The 26,586-nt window shown below is 46.0% G+C and overlaps 1 protein-coding gene across 1 annotated transcript in view; it reads left to right on the top strand.

The window, feature by feature from the left end:
- Positions 1-1,491: 1,491 nt before the first annotated feature.
- The window catches only part of Cht7 (chitinase 7), a 171,518-nt gene continuing 146,423 nt past the window's right edge, over positions 1,492-26,586 (top strand). Inside the window, exon 1 of the mRNA XM_084603964.1 lies at positions 1,492-2,101. Coding sequence (XP_084460090.1) covers positions 2,099-2,101 — 3 coding nt within the window. The 5' untranslated portion in view covers positions 1,492-2,098. The remainder of the gene's footprint in view (positions 2,102-26,586) is intronic.

Genomic DNA, 26,586 nt, shown 5'->3' with positions numbered 1-26,586 from the left:
GTCGGCCGGCGCTAAAAAGATCCTGGCCTGCTACTCCGCACTGGGGAAAGGCGAAAAGGGAAATAAAAAAGAGTTAGGATACGAATGGACGGTGACGGTGTCATAACGCAATGTAGTTTATGGTCTTGATTCAAGTTATTCAGGAGACTTCGAACTTATTTGATGGCACTTTCATAAACATCAGTTGCCTCTGTATGCAAATCCGCACATTTCCAGAGAACATCTGTTACAGCACTCTTACAGCAGGATATACTGCGCTACGGTCTAACGCGTCAACGCGTAGGCTCTGTAGCAATCATGCCAGTTCATGCTAATGCTGTGCAGTGCATCCGCATTTTCGGAAAAATTATTTAAGACTCCATCAGAAAGCCTTGGCTCTAGTTTATATTTTTGGTCGAAAGTATACCGGTGAGTAGTTTTGCTATTAGAGCGTGCAGGGTGGCTCTGCAATAAACATGAGCCATAACTCAATATATTCACTAATTAGAGCTCGGTATTTCAGAACTATAAAGGCGCCGCTGGCGGTCATGTGGCCACCTCTTTAGGGCTCGCACAATTTAAGCCTTGGTATGCCTGAATGCGAAACACTTCCGTTCGAACATGTGAGCAGTGATTCAAAAGCACCCTTTCATCTCACAGCTAGGCATGAATTCACAGTAGCAAAGAGCAGATCTTTGCACTGTGTAAATACAAACTAAATTTGTGACCGAACAGCGGAAAGGAGAGACAAACGCTGCTCTTTCTTGTACCACTGCTCTACGCTTTTCCCTCACAAATGAATAACCAAGATGCCCGAGCTGCTGTGTTGAAAAATCTAAATGTAGGTACTTTCCAGCGAGGTGCACCTGGAAACCATCATGTAGCTATAGGAATGACGTCTACAGTTCAAAAAGCTCAGGATGACCAACGTATATCCGATTTTGATGAGTTTGTCAAGACTTTGTGCGGGGAGTTAGAAAGTTCCGACTTCCCAGGAAACAGCTGCGAGAGTTGTCGATTGGAAACTACAGAGGCATTAAAAACTCGGCAATCGGTTCGAGCCGCGCAAAGGCATGGTTGCAGAGGAGAGGCATGGCTCAGACACACACGAATCTTTATGAAAAACAAGAAAAGGTCGCGAACGAGGCAAGAAAAGCAAAGTCTAAGGAAGGGGAAAGGACCGAGCTGGGCGCAAGAAAGAAAGGAGAAAACTCGCGCGATAAAGGAGGCAGTCGGACCAGACTGCACGATGCAGGGCAGGTAGGTTACCTGGTTTCTGGTCCGCTGGTTGGGCCGGCGGCGCTCACGTGACCCATCAAAGCAAGAAAAAAAAACACGTTCTTGGACGATGGTGAGGGCAAGGGGACACCAGGGGAAATGAGCGAGGGAATGGGCGACGGAGTTGATTGTTGCCAGACTCCGTGTCGCTCCACCGGTTTCCGAGGGGGTGGTGGGGCGTGAGGCGGTGAGACGCTGGGACCCGTTACGTACGCGCAAAGCAGGTAACGGTGCTCGAGCAGGTCGGTCGGTCCGCTCGCGATACCTCAGCGCATCGTGCTACGAGTGTGCCACTACCGAGACAGCGCATCGTCGCTCTCTGCTTCAAGATCGTGGAAGGAGGCTTCGAGGGAATTCGTACTTCCACCGGCAGGACTAGCGCGACGCCAGCGCGAAGACGGTTCGCTCTTTTTTTTCTTAGAAGTTGAAGAAGAGCGGTCACTGCAAACCGAAACCAAAGAATCGTCGTCGGTGACGTCGTTTGCGTGGCTCCGCTGAGGGCGCGCGCTCTGCTTAACTTTATCGCCGTCTGCGAGTTGGTGTGAGCTTTAGGCCTGATCGCCTTCAACTGCCGGAGGTGCATTCTTTCTCCCGCTTATTTGACATTAAGCTGCATAAACTGCACACTTTGCTGCCTTTGTTTAGCATCGTCAGAAAAAAATATCGAGGAACATTTGGCGACAACTCGCCGGGCATACCAGTTTCGGAGTAGGACTACGGTGCCTCGGAGTGTGTGATATTCAGTGAATTCGGGCTACCACTGGGGTTATCTGCTCTTTCGAACAAGGACTACCCGTCTACAACTGGATTCGGAAGCCATCGTGCGCATTAACATTGCATCATGGTAAGTCTTCTTCATGCCTCGCAAAACTTTTATTTTTTTATCCTTGCTCGTGGACATCAGAGCACAATGGTATATGCCTTTGTGGCAATCTGCAGTGCTTCACATCCGGTCTACGAAGCATAAAACTGATGACGGTTGGCAAAAGGACTGTAATAGGATGTTTAGCTGAACAGCCCGGCAATAAATCAGCGACTCAGAAAGTTTCGTTAATAAATGCGGGATTTGGCTTTTATATCGCAATACCTTATGGTCAGCGAAGACTTTGTAAAGCAATGAAGGAAATGAAGGAATGTCAAAACGATACTTGAGGGTGCCAAGGAGGTGGTAGTTTGCCTCTGCGACTGTTTTGTGGAAAAGAAAATTAGCTCTATTCACAAACACCCTGAATGGAGCGATTGGTTGTTTCGATCACCACTTTACACAGAAGGGAATTACATACACTTGGTACTTTATGCTCAGTGCAGCAATGAAAACACACTGAAGTATTCCATCCATCTTTGCATAATAGACAGAATGAGAGCAGAAACAATAAGAAGACCACGTTTGCTATTCCGCATCGCATAAGTCGCGTCCAAAAGATACGTGACCGTAAGACACCACCAAAATGCTGCAATGCTGGTTTCTTCTCACAAGCGGTGCAATCAATCCCAGAACGCATTATAGTGCCATACGTTCAAATTATAATTCACCCCTCGATCACATTATCGAATCTATGCTCTGTATTTAGGTTTGCAGTTTCTGCGGGTGTTATTTAAAATTCTTCTACCGTAGAGATCTCTTAGATATAATATATTCTATTCCACCCAAGTGTACGTGGTTGAATAATGACGTATAGCACTTGTATTTTAGGATATCACTGGCAAGACAGGCATGTTGTGGATAAATCTGAACTCAGAAATATATTTACGTGACGTTCTGTGCGACTAACCTTGTCCACCGAACCTAGGTGAAATATAGCTTTTTTGCCACTTATGATACCTTACTATCACGCCCTATGCAATAGTGCACTCAACGTTTAGTTTAGACACACTGACAGGGTGTTTATGCTATACATGGTAAAGAATAAAATCTAGAACAATGAACTCCTGATGAGCTCTGGCCTCGCACTGGAGAAAATTCTAGAACCCTTCGCTGTTACGCAGGGTGACCATGCAGGAGTTCTGACATAGGGTTTGCCACTGCATCAAGTGTTCTTATTTTTTTATTGAGCTTCTGGCGGTTAATGAGAATATAGGTCAATATAGGTTTTTTATCTATTTGAGCCAGACATAAGTAAAGAAGCTTGCACAGCCTTTAAAAAGATAAAAGTACACACTGTCGGTATTTTAGACGCTGTAAGCGAACTATGTGTCGGTAGAAATCAAGCCTTATAACGAAAATGCTTCCGCATGAAGATAAGCTTCGAAGGCAAACTAACCGCCTCGTTAGTTGACTTAACTACCGGAATCAATCGCTGTGTGTGCGTGCAGCTCTGGCACGGTTGGTTGAAGGTGTGCAAAGGATCAGCCAGAATAGAACTTGACGTCATATCCACATGCGAACACTATTTAAGAAAAGCTGGCCAATGCTAGTGCACATGGTCACATGAAGAAATGAAGGGAAGCATTTTTAGACAACGAATTTTTTAAACGATCTTGATCTAGAGAATCGAGGTCTAATGGGACACGCAATGCAGTCTGTCGAAGAGGCTTGGTGGGCTGCTACGGGAATGCCTGTGCGGAATGAAAGACGTGCAATGGCGGATGTGGTTCAGATAAGGATTGCTTTTTGTTTTTCAAGGCTGCTGTCTGCTGTGTGAAGCAAGTGGAATTTTCCCTGATTGTTTCATTGCCAGGCCAAAATCGCTTTCATAATCATATTATAGTTAAGCAATGTGATACATGTTTTTGTAGAGTCATCTGTGGACCGTGTTCTGAATAATGAGATGCTAATGATCGTCAGGGCTGTGGTACATGCTTCAAAAGGATTTACGGATAAGCTTAGCCGTGTGCGAAATCAATGAGTAAAAATCGCAAACCGAAATAAACTACTTGGACGACAGAAATGTATTATTTCATGCTACCATGTAGTCTTTTTCTGCCTTAACATAGTGGTTAATGTGAACCACAGGCAACGCGCTTTGAATGCCATACCAAAGGCCCAGAGATTGAATCCTGACCGGAATCAGACGCAATAAATACGCATAACATGCCGGTGGGCCGGGTTAGTATATATAGACGACTGAAATTATCCCGCTGGCCTTCAGCTTTCTTGAAGTACATGTGCATCTCTTAGAGTAAAGCTGCGCATACAAGCCGATCCCACTTCAAATGTTCTTTACTTACGTGAATTTTCTTTACTTCTGTACATATCCTTACTTAATATTCTTAATTTCCGGCTGGCAACTCATTTGACCCACACTTCTCATGCGAATTCATTAGAAGGTGGCTTACCGTCTGAAGTCTGAAGCCCTGATGGAGGTGAGCGGCCTAATCGCTAAGCAATGTCACCGGTCAGACCTTGTGATAGCGGCAGGAGACTGCCGGATTGAGGTTAATTTTCGGACCGACGCAGCAGTTAGCCTCCTTGGTAGTTCTTCTCTCTTCTTTTTGTTTTCTTCCAAATGCGAAAAGAGCGCCGCTCCATGCAGGCAGCTGAGATGGAATTAGTGGACCTCGTTTTTGTGTTTCAGTGGAGCTCACTTTAATGACTAGGCTTTTTTGTCGTTTTCCGTCTCGCCAGCCTTTTCTTTCTAGCAGGTCAGGGTCAACGGCGACTCTTCATAACATTTATTGCACAAGCGGGGTTGAGATTTCTGGGACTGAGTTTTACTTGAATATGTTCGTGTCCTCACTGAACAGCTTACTTGCCCAACTGTACATGTCCTAGTTCATCTCAGTTACTGGGACAAGCGCACGTGTTTTCACTAGGTGCAAGCGCGGGGAAAAATACTCAGAGTAGCATGTGGCTACTCTTCCAACGCAAACACAGGATGTCTCACGAATAGTGGGAGGCATGGCACATACAGAATGGTACAAATTCATGGTGCTGTGTTCGCCGGCACGCAACGTGCCTTTATTTCGATTTATAAAGAGTGTATGCGTTTTAGGATAAAATAGGCTGCTCCCTCTACTTATGTCCGCACCCGTGCACTGTATACGTGACTGCGCAAACCTTCATTGCATAGGCATACATCGAATGCGTAGGTTCATGATGTTATCCATGCTATCCTCGTAAATGAAGAGGTGGACGGAGAACAACGAAGCTACCAAAGAATACGTGAACTTCTGTGGGCAGTCGCTGCAAACGTGTTTCTAGGAGCCATTGCACCAAGGTGCCTGTCGAGTGTGCTCGAGCTTCTCGCTGATAATGTAGCCGCATGCGAAACTCGTTCGGTCGTGCGCTTTGCATGTCATGTGGAAAACATACGCCGGACTCCGAGTTGTTTAAAAAGAAAGCCCTTGAGCTCCCATCATTGCCGAGGAACTAGTTCGTTGGCGATAAATGTGTGCCTCGATAAAGAATTCATTTCGGATGAAAGAGCGCATTTAATGCACATGTTTGTACATGAACGTGAATATAAATAGATGACCGTTCCTTCACTCCTCCAAGTGTGGTTATGCTCTAAATAAGCAAGGGGGAACAGCGCAAGCTAAACACGGACAAAAAGGGAGGACGAGACACACACAGCGCTGACTTACAACTGAAGGTTTATTTTAGACACGTCGGTAAATATACAGTAGCATCAAGGGATACAACAGCAACCTCCCTTAATGCTACTGTATATTTACCAACGTGTCTGAAATAAACCTTCAGTTGTAAGTCAGCGCTGTGTGTGTCTCGTCCTCCATTTTTGTCCGTGTTTAGCTTGCGCTGTTTCCCACTTGCGATGAACCAACTAGCCCGCAACGTTTTGTTCAGGCTTTAAATGTTGTCATTATAATAATAACATATAACTATTTTATGTTTCACCCAAAATGTTTGTACCCAATGACCCTGAAAGAAGATATATCAGAAAATAAAAATGAAACGAATGAAATGAAAAATTTTCAATGTACCGCGGGGCTCACTCCAAGGCCGCAGTAGGCTGCAGACATTGGATTAGACTGTATGACCTAATTTCAACATTCTGCAGTCTTGTTAGAGCATGCACGGCACAATTAATTAGTACAGAGACGTAATGACATGTAACCGCACAATTATCATCGTGTACCATTGACAACTAAAGGTATAATGTTGCATTCGGGCAGAGAGAGAGAGCGAGAGAGAGAGAGAAAGAGAGAGAGGAGAGCATGATTATAACTCCCGAACATCTGGAGATGTAGGCCACTGCGTTTAGTTTCCATACTAGCCATGTGACTTTTGCATGCAACTTAGATGCACCGCCCACGTGACTCAGTGAGTAGCTGCAAAAAAGGAGGTGCACCGCACAGACAACACTGAAGGAAGAAGGACGGTGGCAACTGTCCGTTGTTTGTGTTGTGCATCATCTTTTTTGAGACCATGCACCAACTAGCTCAAAGTGTATTTATTACTAGGCTACTTTTCAGTGAGTAGTTATTTGGAATGGGTAAGGCCTGAGTGAAGGGTATAGTTGGTGCTCGCATGCGCAGAATATACCTGAAGGCGGTTGCACTCGTCTTCCACAATTTGCTCTTTTGTACAGCTCCAAAGGCCCGAAATCTGATTAGTGGATGACACCGCATCATTCTGGTTTTGCATTTAGTAGACAGGAGCAAGCGTACCTGTTGCAATATTTTATCGCTAGATCCTGAAAACCTTTTTTAGTCGAGGTAAGTGAGCATGACGTAGCGCAGGTTGTGAATTACTAGGCGAACCACGGTAGCCTTTTCAAATCGTGTGATCAAGAGCAGTTGACATCTCATAGCGTTCAGCACTCATCTGAGTTACTGTAGACTCAATTCGAACGCCACCCCAGTGGACTTGTCTCACTGTAGATCTTTAGATGAAGGCAGTTTGCACACGATAGTATCTGCTGATGAAAGGCGGAAGAAAAAATAAATATAGGCGACTGTCACTGAGACTGAAGTGCATGTCAGGCATAAAAAAAGAACAGCTCCTAAGCAGCGCACGAAATCGTCTCCAGTAAAGGAACTGCACCCACGTCACTCATCCTATTAGTATGGGTGCGGCCTTTCGGACATAAAATACCCCACTGCACTAATTGTGTTTGTCAAAAGCCCCGGCGCAGCTTGTGCCAGTCTCTGCTGAAGGGAAGGGTAGTGGAAAAATTCCCGGTTACCATGCAGGGACCCTCCAGGTTTTCAGCGGGTGATCGGTTTTAAGCGGGTCACGTTCGGGGATTAGATGATTGCAGTGCATTTCGCGTACTTGATATAGCGTAAACATATAAGGCGCCCGTGTGAGATAAGATAAAAGTTTTGCCTTTTTTGTTTGCATTTCTTTATTTTACACGCTTTGTCTGGTCGGTGATGACGCACGATGTTGCCGGTGGCCTACTGGTTAAGCACTGGGTGCGCACTGGGTGCGCACTTTTGAAAGGAAAGTTTGAGGTAATTTTTGAAACTTACTCATATTAAAATCTGCCAATGCTCTCTTTTGTAAATTTCAGCTGTATTCTGTTCAGTAAATCATTTCGTACTGCAAGTACCACGGGAGACAAAAGTAGCATTGGGGATGGAGAAGCAACGATAAGGGTGAGTGGATGAGATTCGTAAGTGTGCGGGGAAAAATGAAGCATACATAGCACAGTACAGTCGGAATTTATGATTTAATCTTTGCTTTCTCAGATGTGAATTAGGAAGCGGTACCTGATTGCGGCTCAGGCTACTTTTGTTTTTTAGGAGACGAAGAAAATCATATTAGAAGGTCTGCTTTCGCCATACCCAATTATGGCTGCAAGGAATTATATTCGATATGAAAACCATAAGGGTGGATGTACAAAATACGATCGCAGACCTCCCAAAAGAAAGTTAAAGCTAGAATTAACTTTTTGTTTTAACTTTATTCAATAAAAACGCCTCGCATGCCACCCTATTCTTACTCAGGTTTCATTGTAGCACCCTCCACCACTGCCATGTGTACGTGTGTTGCAATTTTCCACCGTTGTCACGAGTAACTGTTTTGATTACAGGCGTGAGAGAAAATCCGTTAGCAACTCCCTGTTCATTGAGGTGGATTTCAAGAAAGGTTTATTAACACGACATTCAGGGGAGTTATACACATGTCGCATGTCTTCGCTTTATGAAACGGCTTAACACCAATGATAATATATGTGGCGATTGCTTGATCGAGATGAAAGCCAGTGCTCGTTACTTTCGGTAAATTGATGAAAGCCAACCTGTTTGGAAGCAATTGAACCTATTTAATGTTTGAAATTATCAAGACTATACGAAAACAGGTGACGTGTATTGATTCCTGCGTATATGTTACAGATGTTAATCGGGAGTAGGAACAGGCGCAGTGTTGATGAATAACCGGCTTGGCACGAAAGAAAACCTGGACACATTGATGACTTTTCTCCTTGGAGCAGAGTTGACTAGCTTATTAGGTGAGGATTAGTTAACGCCCTACTCACGTCACTGAACTGAATTGAACTGAAGTAGGCTGGTAAAGTCTCTTTTGCTTTCCTGCATGTATATTTCTCATTCTTGGTGGCTATGTAGCTGCCGTTATATCAGATTTTAAATTAACAATCAATGGCAATGATGTGAAGCATTCGCCCTTTCATCTACGCTTAAGTCCTAATGAGCAGAATATTACAACTTCATATCTGAGGTTTTTTCGCTCCCACCTCTCCCCTAAAATACGATAAGGATGAGATCCTTCTGTCTATTTTTACGCCTGCCCATGAACCGTGGCAGTTGGATGGTAAGGCTTGGTTCGCTTAGGTGTTGGATTATCTGCGAATTTCATGTGTCGGGACTGCATCTGGGAAGAAAGGCGTTGCAGTGGAGTGTTTCGTATCAGTTTTGGCTGTTTTCTAGTTTATTTTTGCGTACTCAGAGGGCGCAGCATAGGGACGCTTTCTCCTTTAACCTGCATCGAAATAGGATTGTCGCAGCCAGCAACATGAACCCGCGACCTCGGCTCAACTACAGAATGCCCTAGGGCCACGGTGGTGAATAGGAATGCGAAGTTCAGTATATATATATATTTATGGTTAGCAGTGTGAGTGTCTACTGCTAACAATTATCAGAATGTTTCACGTTTTTGCTTCTGCCCGTTGGAATGCTTCGGTTTTGTTGTTCAAAGACAAATAGGATCATATATCTGCACCATATATCTATCAAGAGTAGGATCAGAAGCAGCCAAATAGAGTGCACTAATTAAGACTTCGGCTCAGTGTTGTGTGAATTGTTCCTGCCGTTTAATTTCCGAACATCTTCCTGTAACCAAAACAATATTCTTCGTCAGATTCGTCTTCTTTAGCCTAACTGGAAGACACAAGGAATAGGCCATCGTTAAGTGCCAGAAAGGAGCATTCGGGTGCTTTTTCCTCCTGCGCTTTTTAGTCAAGGTGCCACGTAAAAACCTGCACGACGACTGGCAAACGAATGAGCAGTATAGATTGGAGTTTGCCCGTGCTCCGCATTCACAAGCAACCAGCTAATGACAGCAAAGGCACTGACGCCAGTCGCCGTGAGCGGACTCGCTCCTGAATCACAAGCCGAAGAAGCGCTGCTCCGAGCAGTCGGTTCATTTCGCCTCTCCGGCTCCTCGAAAGTGGAGCGCCATAAAACGAATGGCTCTGCACTCACCGAAAGCTGTACTCATATGTCACCCCCACGAATGTTTTTCCAAGCGAATTAATTTTCATGCTCCAAGATTACTGTGCGCTTTAGTGACGTCGAGGGGAAAACACTAGATCATCTGTGGGACCACCTCGATGCCTTGTGAACGCTAAATTCCTCCGCGAACTTACATTTTACAACATGTTTGCCCCTGTGAGCATTCCATGGATCTTCTTCTTTAATTTGTACATACCATCGTCATCGTCCCGCGGCGCCGGCTCTGGCAGACTTGGGTCCATCATCGGAATAAAACGTCGACGTGGCCTTCTTTCACACCTCGAATAAGTGAAGCTTCATTTGCTGAGAGGTTGTAAAACTCTTAGAGGCCAATAAATGCTAATATATTGTTACTTAGCTGTATTCGCTGTTCGTGATGAGGATGAAGAAGTGCAACAGACTCGGAGAAGACGACGATGCTGAGTGTTGTGAAATCGGTGCCCTCATCAGCGTTAGTTGTGCAAAAGGCAAAAGGGCTATGAAACGTTTACTTTTAAATTCAGTACCACCCTTCTGCACACTTAGCTTCACTAACTCACCATTTATTGATGTTTGCACGGGTTAGTCCCCCATGCCTGATTTGGCGGTGTGTGTAGGTGTCCACACATATAGGGAGCAAAATAACTCGACCAAACGAGCAGCGCATGAAAAAATGAAAACATGAAAAATTTGATCATAATCTAGATATGAGGCCCCCCGTTTGTAGAGGTCGCAGGTGGACGCGCCTAAAGAAACCGTAGAGTGAGCAATTATTTCTCGCAGCACATCGAAGATGCAACGCAATTCGCTAGTTTTCTTCACTCTAGTGGTCTGGAAAGTTTTGCTCGTCAAAATGTGTGCCACAAACATGCATCGATGTGTTGACGCAAGCACCACATAATAACATGTAGCAACACTGTCTCCAGTCGGCTTAGATTCGCGTCATCTGGATGCGCATACGTCAGTGAAGTTATGACCAGTAACTATTCAACGTCGCAGCCACCGGAATTAACTTATGTCCACTTAAATTGTTCTGACCTACACGCAACGTTCGGGCTATCTGCTAGATCCAACCTGTACCCCATACATGGCTGTAGATTCCGGTCACCAAGGAACGTCGTTTTTTCACCTGAAAACAAGGGAAATGATGTGGGTCATGGTCTCCCTATCGCACTTTCAAACACTTAGTACAGGGGAGATTGTTATGTATTTAACTGCAGTAAAATGAGTTAAAAGACATACAGTGCAGTATCTGTAAGGAGACTGCAGCAGGTCACTAAAGAGAGCTTGGTGGAAAAGCAACGGAGACCCCTTTCTTTCTGTTGAGGGTAGACAGCTGCCAACCCAGCCGAAAGAACATTGCATCGAACTAGAAGAAACAAGGTGAAGTATATACGCGCGCTGTCGGAACTGCTTCGGGCAACAGGAAATCTGGAAGGCCCTTTCGTCGCGTCAACCGGACAGGAAAGAAAAAAACTTCGAGGCGAGCAGGGAACAGAGGGTTGTCCGCTAGGAAGCCCGACTGTTCCGCGTCGTGCCAGAAGGCTGCCCACAATTATAGGGAAAAAAGTAAGAAAAAGAAAATAAAGCAATAACGGAGAGAAATCGAGCAGCAGAGGTCAGGTGGTCGCCGAATCTACGAGGCTTGCAAACCATTAGGGCTCGTTCGTGCCGTAGTTCTTCGCTCCCGAGGTATATGACTTTATGCGGGTGCCTCTAATCGCTCCTAATAATAGCGGCGCGAGAGGAGAGCTTGGATTCGAGCCTGTAATGGTGCCGGCTCGGTCTTTTCCCACATAGAAAAGGCACAAACCGGTCGCACAACAGCTAATATTTCTTCCTGTTGAGGCTACTGATGCCTTCTTGTGGGCAATATATGTTGACGTGCCACAGACTGCTTGAGAATCAATGCGCTGCTAGTTGGGGTAAGGTACACATGACATGATATTGCTTTCAGCTTTGGGTTCGACATCGCACTATAAGATGGATTTGCTCCGCCATGAACTAGTAAGCGTATTGCCCGTATCAATAGCGATTTGACAATTCTTGGGAACCGATTTCGTATTAAACAGACGTAAAACGCCTTTGTCACGGTGGGGAGACTAAATGAACCTTTTACAGTGACACGTTTCGTCTTCCAGTGATAACGAGCAAAGCTGTATACGAAACATTTCGCCTTGAAAAATCCTCTATTGTGCAGCTAGTTCTTCGTCATTATCATGGTAACCAGCATCTCGTTTGTATCCACTGCATGTCAATGCCCTTGCGGTCATTTCTCCATTTGACCACGTTTCGATCGTGCCTCAATGAAACTGATCCTCCGAAGGCTCTTGCCCTGTTTACATGGGTATCAATAAAGTATTACGTTACCGCATGGGGCCGTGTGTTATAACATAAAACACACGATTCCGTCAGGTAACTCAGTAATATCCTCATTCGTCTTACACACACTTGAATAAGATGCCCTACCAATGCATATTTGCTTATCTCGTCTTAAGCGATAACATCGTCAATAGCTTACCAAATTTTATGCTCAAGTAACGAAAGGAGAGTTTATCTTTACATTGGGCAAGGAAAAACCGATCGTAGCTTTTCGGTTTTTGACCAGCAAGAAACCGCCACAATGCATTACACGCACATCTGTCTCCTGGAATCCTGCACGGCCGGCTAATGGTTTAGGTAACGATGTTAACTGCTGAACACTCATGTCGACCTGGTCTACACGTGCTATGTTGCGGCGATGTCGAAGCGGTAGGCTGCACAAAGAGTCGGCCATCGGTGGCCAATGGGCCTCGCAACACGAGACTCCCACGAGTTTCGCTTTAGCGCTAAGCGCTTCCGTTCACCGCGGAGGTCCTTCCGCTCTTGCACGAGCCGGCGCACACTTCCTCCATTAGCGTCTCCAGGGAAGTAATCGCCTAAGGTTTTTCATTGCTGTGCGTTTGGCACCGTGAGACTCAGCTTCGTGCCATAATTTGAGGCCGGACATTTGGTACCGGTGATGACCTTCCTGCCTTCTCGGCTATTGGTCTTTCCAGAGCAATGACCATGTACTTGGAGAACGCTTTTGTCCTTGATGTATCCTATTCTAAAGATAGTAGGTAAATAATGCGCACGTGTCGTTTGCGGAGATCGTACATGAAACGAACATTTTCCACAAAATAAAAAGCAAGAGGTAGATTATGGTGCTTGGACTGCCCTGATACGGGAAGTTGGACGTTTTTGGTAATTACATATAAAAACATTGGACGGGCAAGTGGAAACTGGCACAGATTGTGCGTAGCACAACCCAAGCAGTGCATGTGCTATACGCAATGTTTATTCGTTTCCGGTGTCAGTAGAAAGACAAGGGGCTTGATAGAATGATAGACCTAGTGTTCTTTAATTTTCGAGCGCTCAAACCAGCATCTTAAGTGCTACAAAAAGTATTGGGGAAAACAATCATTTCTTAACGCCTCTTTTATTTCACTCAAACCAGCCGGAGTTTGCAGAACAGTTTCGCTTTCCGTTATCTTACATGAAAGCGGGTATGCCCTGGTTAAAAAACGGCGGAATGGCTCATAAGTCGCAACTATAATTCTCTTCAAACGACCCTTCTTTGGCAACCGTGGCTATAATGCAAACATTAAACTTCCTGTATTTTACTAAGGCCTAATAATAGATACAAACTGTCAGAAATGCACATTTAAGATTATGACTGCTCCAACAAAAGGCAGAAATAAAAATGCCCGGTAATAATTCTGTCCTATGCAAGCGGCTGCCCTAATGCAAGCTTGTAAACGTCATTTGTCTAACTTCTATTTCTTTAGCTTCTTTTAAGTGCAAACCAGTCTTATGATTCACACTCGCGGTAGCGGCCCGTTCCTACTTTTTTTTACAGCTGTAGTTACAGATTTCTCGAGGAAGTGGTACTAGCTTCCTCTTTGCATTGTGCGCGCCGGTGTTCTCAGGGAAGTGCTCGTTTTCCTCTCGGCACATCGCGCTCGAGAGTAAACTTACGCGAAGAAGCTCTGCATGTATTCCGAAGTTATCGGGTATGCAAAATCATTTAGATTTGCCGGGGCCATTCGCTTCTACACACAAGCCTTTACGCATAGGCTGCACTTAGGGAAACGGGAATAGCAGACGACCCCCTATACTTTTCCTGGGTTTTGTCGCAGACGGCGCCTTCGGTGGTCAAGTTGAGCGTCGTCTGCTGATAATAGAGATGGGTGAGCAGGTGGCTTTCGGTCGTGATACGAATTTGCGTTCTTTACGGGGTCATTCTAGATATTTCTTGCTTTTTCAAATGTAGCCCCATGCATTTCAAATTCCCCCGCGCACATTATATTTGCAACTGTGTCACAGCCAGCGAGCTGCGGCTGTGCACTTCCTCGACAGATACGTCGCCCAGCGGCACCTGCCGAAGCAGCGAGCCTGTGCTGCAGGAAGTTTTTATTTTCTTTTATTCTGTCTATCTGAAGCTAACGGCGCCTGACGGTGACACGGAACGTGCACACGCACGCGTGTTTGAACCACGTGTCTCTGACATCCATCACTGCCAGAACAGGCCTGATTGCTTCCTTCTAGTTATTCCTTTACTAATTAACCCATAACACAGGCGAAGAGGGAACATCACGCATTTATTTCGCGGTGATGAATCTTGGCTGCTGTTAGCGAAATCAGATTGCGTCACTGGGGATAAGAAGCTAGTGTTGTCTGAGTCTGCAAAAATTGTGCTAGCATAGCATTGGCCTTTGTAGGCCATTTGATCATGCCAGAGCATTCTGCGCGTTTTCACACTGACGCAATGAGTCGGAACTTAAATGTTCATTGCGAAATTATGTTGGTGGCGAACGCAACGGCAAAACTTATTCACGAAGATGTGACATAGCCCCAAAGTGCGAGCACGAGGGAACTGAAATGTGATTCATGGTTGGTACATCGCAAAACGTAACGTCGATGAACGAAAGAGCGACCCGGAGAACTGCTACCGGCTATCAAGCGCTTGTCCGTGCCGCTGTTTCGTGTCGTCCGCGTTTCGTTTCGCGCTTTACTAGCTACGCATCTTAACCAATGAGGATCTTGGTATGCGCTTTTCGTTCATAGTTCTTTTCTTTAGTCTAGCACAGTGCGAAAACCCAGGACACGAGAAGAAGACAACAAGCAAGACGGGATGGGCGCAGACTTCCAACTTTATTACATGATGAAGCATGATATATACCCTTTATTAGAAGTAGGACTAGTTACCTACTTGCCCAAATATCTGCTGTTTTTTAATGTGATCGCCTGACTTGACCTATCCAGGCCTAAGAGGCTTAAAGGCCAGCTCGTTTTCAGAATTAAAAATCAGAAAAAGAATTCATCTGCATAGCACGCCGTCAGGTAATCTCATATTACACTGTCCCCAAACCGGACGATTGTAGGAGTAAAAATATACTGGTAAATCTACTTCAGCTAGCAGCCCTTTAGCCATAAACTTGCACTCCTCCTTGAACGTGGCCCTTGGTGACACTGCATAAAAAACAGCATATATCAATCAATGCTATTGGTTTGCGTCCTGCGTGACATTGGCACAGACAAGAACAGCACTAGCACATTTCACTGAGATATGCCCTCTGCATGCCACATTCCTACTATGCCGAACTTTGTCCACTGGAAAGTCTGAAGAGGGATACTTAAAGCGAGGCCACATATAATGGCTGCATGAAGAAATTCGTGGCGGACCATCGAAGTCTATAATGTGCTCGAACACTGTGAGCACCGGTATTGTGCGACGTGAAAAGCTTACCAGTCAGTGGCTTCATTACGGGCTTGATTCATTTGGAGGCATTGTACACACATCCATTTGTGGGTGGCAAGAATAACTAACCAGACTTATTTCTGGTAGGGGAGGGGGGGGGGGGGGGCTTCTTAGGGCTATTTTTTTATTGATGAACTAGTGGTAGTGACTGTTCTTACTTTCATGCGCGTTCAAACGCGGCAACGCGCATCGGTGATCACGTGTCCAGCAGCACGGTTCGTGGGTTCTTCCGGTAGGCAACAAAGCAGTGCGGGAGTCGAAGAAAATAAATGGACTTTGATACCTTGAGGAGCTCCACATTTTTGACATTTCAGTTTTGCTCCAGGCAAGCTTAGGAATGCGGCTAATGATGATAAATATACCTTTCAGGAACAAACCAGCCTTGAGTGCCATAAAAGCTAAGTATGAGTGGAAAAAAATAACGGCTTACTACATATCTTGGCGAACAACAAAAAATTAAAAAAACAAAACTAAAAGTAAGGTAGACTGAAAGGAACAAAAGAAAATCATCAGTAATAGAAAGCTAGTGGCTAACAGAATGCTCAATCTACTAATTATCGTTCTTATAGGCAGCGAGGTTCTCGTCGAAACCCCCCTCTGCGCAAGCCACGATTCATCGTCGAAGAGCCGCAAAGAAGCATTCCGCATCATCTAACTGGAGACCGTTCTCTACTCTAGAAGTAGCGTCAGCAGTCGCGCAGCCTCTTGGCACGTCGGTACACGAGCCGATCGACATTCGCATATTTATATCGGCGTCCACCAATCGTTCTCCCGGAGGCCGGCCGCGTTCGTTTCATTTTATTCTGTTCTCTTTCTCGCTTTCTTCCTCAATTTCCTGCTCTGCGGCCACGACGCGGCAGCGGAGAAAAGCTTGCGAAGGGCGGACTCTGCACAAGTGTGGGACCTTGAAAAACAGTACCAAGGCTGTCGCAGAGCGACCGCTATTCATTGCCTTACTCTCGCGGAACGCATAAAGGGCCCCTAGCTGGCGTTGCTTCAAAGCTTGCTTTCAACCGTACACTATTCTCGAGGAAGGAGCGGCCGCTTGCTGAGGAGGTGCGGTCACGGAACGCGCCAGGAACGCGGCTGCGTCCACCGCGGCCAGCTAAGCGCGTGCTTCGGTAATTGTCGACCTATTTGGCTCGGCCGTGCACACGGTGGCGGTTATGATAATATGCGCATAACGGTCGAGGATAATGAAATCATCGCGCTTTCACTCTTCCTTTTAAACTAACAGCGCGCTACTCACCGTGCCTGAAGAAAAGGAACGAGGAAACAATGCTTTTCTTGCGTAATAATAATTAGTGGTGAAGGGAAGGGAAAGCGATTCATTCATCCACGGAAGCTGTGCTTTTGGCGCTTGGCTACTTCTCGGGTTAATTTGGCGCCATAGCCACCGCGTGTCTGTGAAGATTTCGATTGCAAAAGTTTCCAAGTGTTCTGTTTATTGTGTCTGTGAAACGAATTTTGTAGGTTCGAAGGCCCACCTGTGCGGCAGCCGCTTAACCGCGTTGCTATAGTGTAAGTGGCAGTTACCTCTGAAAAACCAATGCTCTGTTATATGTACCATTCAATATAGGTTGTATTGTTTTTGAGCGCTTCTATCGCGTAAAGCTTCGATAATCGGACAACACCTGGATATGTCTTTGTATGTAGTGAACGAAATCTAAGTGATTGGTCACGGTGATGAGGATGTTGACGACCAAGCTAAACTACGTGCCCTGTTATGCGACACTGAGCATTCATCGAACTCAACTACTTACATGAATATCTGCGTTATATAGATAAAAAGATATCGGCTGGACGGTAAGGGGTCAGGTGAACATTTTAGCGTTAACAGAATGAAGGACAGGCAGAACCATTGACTGCTGCGTTAGCCATTATTTAGCGCAGCCGGCAATCGCAAGAGTCAATGGTTACGAACTGCATTTCCTGCAGTGCGGAGAGCGGAGCACACTGTCGAAGTGAACAAGCAGAACACAACACGCCCTAGGGCGTCGACGGCCAACCAGGCACCTGTTATATTGTTATTTACTTCCTCCCAGCTATGCCTCGCTTTCGGAGGGATCTTTTCTTTTTGTGCGTGTGTTCTTCGGCGTTCCCGTTTATCTCTCGCGTGAGCGGCCGCTAATAGTCAGTTGTCAAGAGAAAGAAAAGAAGGGCGTCGGCGACGTCTGGCGCCTTTTGCTCGAAGGCCGTTGGCGTAAACGAGCATTCATGGGCAGCCTTCGCCCTGGCTTCGTTACGAACGCCAGCGCGGAGACGACTGCTCTGTTATACGGCCAGCCATTCACCGGAGGCGTTTTGTTATCCACTCCTGAACGTCAGGGACATACCGTAATACACTGACGGGCCGTAGTGAGGAGAAAGCGCTGTGAAGGGTCGCGAACGGAATTCCCCTCTTAACGTCGGACGGCTATTCACATCCGTGATTGATGATCAGCTGAAATGCAATGCAGGTTGTGCAGTAGACTTCTATTGTAAGGGCCCCTATTAGAATAATGAGTGCGGTTGCCATAGGATTAGAAAGTCCTCGAAATATTCTTCAGGCAATGCTAATGGAACGTGGAATTCAGAAGCACTTCATTCCTACCTGCCGCAAAAGAAGGTCGATGAAAAAATAAAATATAACGGGGATTAAATTAAAAGCTGCAGCGGCTTCTATGAGCGATATCAGCGTTTCTGGTTTCGCACTTTCGAATACTTCACTCACGTAACGTCTTGCATCCGCTACACACCATCCATAATAACAATTCCAGTAATTATTGCCCGACAAGCCTATATGCAAAACCAACACCTTACCTTTAAAAAGCGCTGTGGTTCTACGATGCAATGCCTTCCTAACCTGCCACCATTTTCGTGAACTGCTTGGCAACGTCGGCTCAAGTAAGGGGCGCACTCGAGTTGCTACGTCATACCATGGTCATTTTCAAGGATCGCAGCAAACTTCATGCCATAACCTTGTATTTTCAACTATGTGGTAATTTGTACTGAAAGCGAAAATATTCCTACGCTTGAACGGCTAGGACAAGTACCATTGCCTGATCAGGAACAAATAGATTCAAATATGTGAAGATAAATGCCATCACTACAACCGGAGTCGGAAAAGTAGATTCAAACAAATACTAAAATGCAGGAATTGAAATCATACTTATCATAATTTTAGTGAACCGACACTCTTCCGTAGATTCCCTTTCACCGATGGCTCATCTCGTAGCTAAATTTAGATTCACCGATTCTCAAGGGGTGGAAACCATGTTTGGCGGCTTGGCGCGTCAGTTTTCTCACTGTGTATACTAACCCTCGAATGCAGGACTCGACGACAAGGCTGGATGTGAAATCCACAGACAATTTCATTCGCGGAGGTAGGCACTCAGTGTCTATGAAAGCAGAACGAAAAGAAAACTATCATTGCTAGAACACGAAAGTGACTTTTCTGACGTGAAACGGGGCAAGGCATTGGAGATATTAAAGGCTGCTGGCTGCAGACAAACTCCAGTGCCACACCTTCCGTCGTTGTACCCGGTTCTGTCGCTTTCTTGGTCGTCGTTCAAGCTAAAAGCAACCGCACTTCGTCGGAATGAGTTATGAATGCGTCAGCCTCACTTCCACTGGCACCGAAATTCCCTTGAACGTACGAACGACTCTTTAAGGACCAACACAGCCGCGACTCTGGCACAGTCTCAACGGCCGTGTTAACAGAAGGCGTCTCGAAGACAAATCATTTCGCGCTGTGCGCATGCTTGCATTCTGATCGAAGCAGGGGGCCTTCGTTACCATCGATGCATAACTGCCGCTTTTTGCTGCAAAAATATTCCTGCAGAGGCAGCAGGGCGAAGTTGCGGCACACTTGAAGGGCGAGCGCCCTCGTGAAAGCCTTTGATTAATGAACCCATTGGAAATGGCCACTGCAGTAATTGTTCTGTGACTGAAAAACGCGCACTGTGAAAGGAAGTTGCGAACACACATGATTTTTACACCTATGAACGTTCAGGCTACATAGTGCGTAAATTATATACCTGGAGGAAGTCATTAAGTTTTCTTCGGTGGATCAAGCTTCACCACTGATAGATCGGTACGTATGGGGTCGAACGGGATAAAACGCTTGCGCCAATAAAACATGAGCTTCGAGAAACGTGCGAAAACGTGAATGCGAAATAGGTGCGAAGTTTAATTCTCTGTGTATTATGTGACTAAAGCCGGCTGCTCATGGTTCTTTGTTGTGGAGGAAAGAAAATAGCAATGAAACCTGAAATCAAAGCGCGAAAATTAATACGAATCATTGTTTTAACCTATACCAGTGTAACAAAACTCCAATATCTCCGATGGTGTTCTACTACACTAGTGTAGCTGGTGTAGGGCAAAAAAATGGCCCTATTAACGCTTTACGACTGAGACGCTCTCACAGATAACCTGAGTGGAAGAAACAAGAACACGCTTACGATGACGTCAGCCAACGCAAATAATGTTCCACATACGCAGTCTACTTCAACCGTTTCCTACGCCGAAATGGAAAGCTAGCCAAGGCTCTACTTCTCCCGATGCAATTTAGCACGGAAAATGCACGGCAGTAACGTGTAGCAAAAGTACTAAGCATGAAATTAGTTGATCGATGTACACGCCGCTGTATGTTAAATGGAAACAAGAATTTTAAAGAAAAAGTTCCGGGAGTACTGCAGAATTTGCAGTGAAGAAATCAGAAAGCCTGAGCGTTGCTGCTGCATGCATGCATACGCTACATCGCGCGCCCCTTGTCGAACACAACCAGATCTAAAAATAGATCGCTCCCTCTTTGCTGCTTTTCTTTGTATGTGCGCGGCAGTCAAAGCGGGGAAAACGTACTCCTAACCACGCACAAAACAGTAACCGAGAATAGGTGCGGGCGCAAAGGAGAGGAAGTCGGCCTTTAGGAAGCAGGAAGAACGAGACAGTGGGCGCACCTCAGACGTGTCAGTGCCATTCGTTTCTTATCCTGCGCGTGGAAACATACTGCGAAAAAATCAGGCTTAAGCGACTGCATTCATGGTTTCCACAACATAAATTCTCAGTTGAAACGTGTGGGATATTGAGTTAGCAGCTCCAACTATCAGTAGGCAGGAGTACTGTTAACTTCATCGGGCCTGGCTGTGGAAGTGATTGAAAGAGTGAGTGAGTGAGTGAGTGAGTGAGTGAGTGAGTGAGTGAGTGAGTGAGTGAGTGAGTGAGTGAGTGAGTGAGTGAGTGAGTGAGTTTCTAACTTACAGCACATTTAACTGCCGACAGCTGTAGTTTATTGAGGGATCAATTTCAAGGAGAAGGCAAAAACGTGCCGAAAGGCTTTCAATTAACTGCAGCTGCCGGCAGCTGTAGGCGCTGCAAGTTAGAAACTCGCTCGCTCGCTCACTCACTCACTCACTCACTCACTCACTCACTCACTCACTCACTCACTCACTCACTCACTCACTCACTCACTCACTCACTCACTCACTCACTCACTCACTCAATCACTCACTCACTCACTCACTCACTCACTCACTCACTCACTCACTCACTCACTCACTCACTTCCATAGCCAGGCCCGATTAAATTAAGAGTGCTCATGCATGCTGACACAGCTGCTAAATTAACATCCCGACATTTTTAATTAAGAATTTGTCTTGTAGAATTCATGAATGCAGTCGCTTAAGCCTGTTTTTTTCGCAAAGCCATGATTATGCCTTTTGCTCTGGGGTTCTGAGTTTTGGAAAGCAATGGAGGCTCTGGAAAGTGTCCCCGTTTTTCCCGACGCAAAGTTTCACTTCAGCTACAGACGCACAAATACCAACATGCTGGATCTGCACCTTGGAGATAGAACAGTGATATTAGAGACTTCGTTATCAGCACAGCGATTGAGCTGCCAAGCTTCCTTGGGCACACTCGCCAATTCCAACTGGTCATCAAACTCCTCCCAAACTCGCTATTATTATTGCAACCTTCCAACAACTAACCTGTCAGCAGTCAAGCCGCCTTCGCTTGACGGCAACGAATGCAGGAGTAGGAGATTGCTCGCACTACAAGAACGCAGCAAAATGTCCTCCAGAAAGAAAGGGCAGGGGTCCGTGGAAAGAGTGACACGGAAAAAACAAAAGGTCGCAGCATTACGAACAGCCGGAAAGAACCCTATCTGGGTCACTCTTCACAGCGGATGTCAAATTGTGGCTGCGAATACAGACGTTCGTAGCAGGGGCTCCGGATTCGAGATGTAGGATTTTTGTTCTCGCTATTTCAGGCCCGATTTGGGTGCTGCAGCCGTAAGTGTGATCAGTAAGACATTCTGTGACGAAGAAGCAACAAGAGGAAAACGATGGGAGCCTGACCTGAATAAAGCGAAGCTGCAGGATGGTGGCTGTCTTCGGGTATTAACATATCGGCGAACGCTGTGAACCTCGCTAACCTCTGGGTGCGAGCTGATTGCAGGGCAGTGGCAACGCCAGCATCGATGAGAACGGTTTGCGATAAACGGCCCGCGGGGCGCCGAATCTCAATGTGCCGTTGAGAAAATTATATGGCACTGGACTCCGTGAACGATGCATCCTCTGGTGGGTGATTATGGCTGTCCAAGGAGGAAGATCTCAGATGCTGCGGGTGTAGTGATAGGCACGTTCTCACATGTACCATGAACGACGACTTTGGAGGATGATAGCGAGGTAGATACACATGGGCGCTGGAAGTGGACTGGGGTTCAGCGGCGACACTCTCTTAGGTGATCAAGAAATGGCTTGATATATAGTTCTTCATATATGAAGCGCAAAATATTTTCACAAGGTTTCTGCTCTGCAGTTGTCGAAGGTACTCGAGGGAAAGCGAGGAAACCGTCAACAGAGTACGGAAGGTGCATCCGAGGGTATGCTGAACTGTCAGAATGTGTATCAGGAAAAGGCAATTATGATAGCAGGCGACTGAGTCACGTTGACTGACGAGCTCAGGAAATTCACCAGTGGGAAACTGCCGTATATTCAGCTATGTACACGCGCTTCGATGCCATTGGAAATGCCCTTTCATGTACATTACACTGTATCATATTATTGACGACGTTTTCTTTATTGTTTTTATTTTGTGAAGTCTGGTTCTTTATCGCCGGCTGACCAGTTCTTTCAAAATTAAATTTCGGTGTCTAGTCTCTGCCTAAAATAAACAGCCTAAAGAATTGGTGTACGAGCCCTGCAAGGGGACTCTTGAAAACACAGGTCAATACGAGACTTCTCGTAGACTGCAAAAATTCGAAGGCTGAAAATGATCAACGAGCCGTTTTGTTTTTTCTTAGAAACAAGCCCGTGAGAGTGCCAGTTTAACGGTTGGCATGGTGGTCGTTTTGTAGGAGATCAAGAAATACACGAATCAAAGAGGCTATCATTAGAAGTTTTTCTAGCACAGAGCGAAAGTTTCAGCGCACTGTCATTTTCACAGCTCGTGCGCTTAGCGACCAAGCCCCTGTCGGCTTCTAAGGGTGAGAACCATTCTTATCTTGTTTTTGGGCGTTGCCAGTTGGCATGTATCGGTCTTGTATTATTCGTGCTTCATAGAGCGCAAGGTTGGAGACCAAATAAAAGCCGGAATATATTCACGGGCAGAACAGCCCGCGATGAAGTGGTTAAAGAAATTATTAAAATGTATCACTGTTTATAAATGAACTAGCCCAAGAACCTACGACACCTTCCACATTTCTAATGCATGTAAACCGTTTCATATCTATAGCGTCTGGTCGCCTGTGTTACATCCCATATCCAGGCAGTGAACTAATAAACTAAGACAGCGTTATCTGAAGAGTGTGTGAAGGCCGGTTTTCACTTGCACTGAGCAGGTGTAAAAGACACAAGGAAAGGTACAGCAAACCTAAATTAAATTACTCTCCTCGAGGTGCAATCTTCCAAAGCCCTGAGCATCGCAAGAAGCAATTGGTTGGAACAAATTACCTTAGCCTTGCACTGCGACACCACTTGGACGGTGGAAGGCTACGCGGAGGGAGACGAGGCTAATGGTACCGAGGTGCCAAAGGGCTTGACACTTTCTGCCTGCGAGATAATTGGGTTCTTTCGCCGCTATCTGTATAACCGCCAGCACAGGGGCAGGACCTTGTCTTCATTCTCTTGAGTAGACCGCGCCAGATGACTTCCACAACGCATTTCTTTAACCCCAAGCTTCACGTCGAAAAAATAACAACGCAATAGAAACGAGTGAAGGGAATGGTAGGCAAGGGAAGAAAAAAAGAACGAAGCGAAAAAAAAGGTCCTCGTTCAACTCCTTCGCACGCGTCATTTAAGCTACACGAGGTGAGAGTTCAACAGACAGATCGCTATTGCGCGCGTGCGCGCGCAACGTGTTTCAAGCGTTCGGTCTTCGCTTCCCCATCACGCCTATTAGATCCAACGACTTCTGCGGGATGCTCGAGTGGTCTCGCGCGCGACGAGACAATGGGCACGAGGCGGCTACGGTGTGTGGTCCGTGGCAGGCCTCATTGCATGCAGCGTGAAGTGGCTTCACGAAACGGATCACGTGTAATGAAGCATTGTGTTGTTGGCGGCCGATAGCATGGCGGCCGAAAGGAAGGCGATTCCTCTAATTGAGCTGTTGCGGGGCAAATCGTTTCGTCGGTAGCGTTTCGGAGGATTGCGGCTGAAGAACAGAGGAGCAGGAGCTGTAGCCTCGAGATTAAAGAGTAGTAGGGATGGTAGACTGCAGTGAACGAATCATGTGTGAAATGGAATGCCTGAAAGGCCAAAACTGCATTACCAGTAGCTCTGAACGCCATTTACGAGGAAGCAAGAAGCTAGTGTTCTCAGAAGGTGCGTTGGTAGAAAATTATGCCATTTGTTGGCAACGCGACGCAGTCAGCTCGCGCTGTGGTACTTCATCCAATTACGTTAGTTTAATTACTAGTAAGAAAGACTGAAAACCTCCGCTGATACGACAAACTGAGCCTTCTAGAGTATCAATTATTTTTAAACATTATTTTTTGTTGCAAAGGAGAGAACCAGCATTATGAAATACAGACGACCAGGAGTAGAAAAAAGCGCATTTTATCACTACATTAAAGACTGCACATCTACGGAAATATTTGAGATGAGAAAGTTTTTACACAGCATGCTGCGATTCATTTTTCCAACTGTGTAAATCTGGGATTATCAACATTATCAGCGCTTTCGTGGTGCCTATTTCTGCGAAGAAGACGTGAACAAAGCCTGAATTAGATCTTGAAATAAACCTACGGCTCCCTATGCACTATTTACCGAGTGTAATGAATAGTGAAACAAAAGTTTACTGTACAATTACCCGCTGATAGCGACGCTGTATGACACTCGCTTTGCGCACAAATAGAGCCGAAGTGAAAGCAACGCAAACGTTCCACACTCTTTCAGTGTCGTGGTGTGGGTAGAAGTAACACAAAATATTCACAGGAACACCAATACATGAGAAAGACGATTCGAAAGCACAACCCAATAACATTTTAAAGGTAAATAAAAAGAAGAGCAAGAGTGGCTGAGTACGGGACTCTGGGTGAGACATCCTGATTAAAGGATGCGGAGTTATCACAATATGAGCTTACGGGCGCTAGCCGAGCTAAAGTGCTCCTGCCGTCCTAATCCTACGCTTACGTGCTCTAGGCTCATAGTTGCACAAGGTCTCCATGCATCAATTTAAAAGTCGCCCTCCCATCATGATTACTATGCGACCTGCGCGATCGTGCTCGACCCCGACATCTCAATAGAGAGAGCATTAAGTAGTGTGCCTCAACACCTGCCTATGGGAATCGGCTTGCATTCGGTCCGTTGTTTATCTGCAGACATCGCAACCACTGCCTGAGATAGCGGAATATCAAATCGCTGCCCGCTGGGTGAAGTCATGAGGCGGAGTTAAAAAGCGCCGCTCAGATAAAGTTCGAGCCCGCACGCTGGGCGTCTACAGAATGCGGGCACGATACAATCGAAGCGGTGTATAGGGGGCGAGTGGAACAACAGAACGATCTAACGCGCTCTAACTACCTACGAGCAATTTTGACGTGGGCGCGCTTTGCACGCAGGCCGCAGAGCGACGAGTCAAGTTGCGCAGGGACGTGCTCAGAATTTGAGATTGTTCTTTGCGCGTCTATTATGCGCGCGATAACTTAGCTTTGTCCTTACTCGGCACCGGGACTGCATTCGCTCGAAGGCTCACAAACAGTGACGAACACTGTGCAGTAGATGTCCGATAACGAAATTGCCGCCCACCAACAGGAGATTTAGTCCTCCTTAGTGTCCCGGAAGGAAGCTTTCTGGAGGCTGGCCATCCGGTGGCCGGGAAGAGGAATCTTAAATGGGCGATAGGAGCAGTGGTAGGTAGCCCCAAAACGTGTATATGGTCTACTAATGCACACTGAGAGATGTAAAGGGGAAGAAAAAATGGATGTAATGAAGACACAAGTGATGATGGAAGAAACGCGAGGAGCTGCACATGAGATGCGCGGTTTCCAAGGTGTAACACACACGCATCTCTCTTCAAATGTTCGCTAAAGGCTTGAGCGACGGGCAATCGGTTTAACACGTGATTATGAAGGCATAAAACAGGTACATGCATCCCAGCGCTACTCATTGTCAGGGCTCGGGCAAATATGAAATATCATGCATACATCATCACAAGTCTGACTACGTTCACACCAAGGCAAACGCCTCTCACATATCCCTCCAATCAGCCCGGTCCTGTATCAGCTACCTTCAACTAATCCCCACAAACTTGTTAATATCATAAACCACCTACTTTTCTGCCGCCCCATGTCATGGTTTTCGTTCCTTGAAATCCAGTCGTTCACCTTTAGGGACCATCTGTTATCTTTCCTTAGGATTACATGTCCTAGCCATTCCCATTTCTCCGTTATTTCGAGCAGAATCGCGTTAATTAGAGTTCGCCCTCTGACATCTCCTTCCTTGCAGCCTATCATTTTGGGCACTGATATATTACATAGAATGTTCAGGGGTTTTGTC

Source organism: Amblyomma maculatum, chromosome 5 (genome assembly GCF_055883805.1).
Source record: "Amblyomma maculatum isolate TAMU_Amacu chromosome 5, ASM5588380v1, whole genome shotgun sequence".
In the NCBI taxonomy this organism is placed as follows: Eukaryota; Metazoa; Arthropoda; class Arachnida; order Ixodida; family Ixodidae; genus Amblyomma; species Amblyomma maculatum.
The sequence above is the reverse complement of the archived record's forward strand: the minus strand, read 5'-3'. Positions and strand labels throughout refer to the sequence as shown.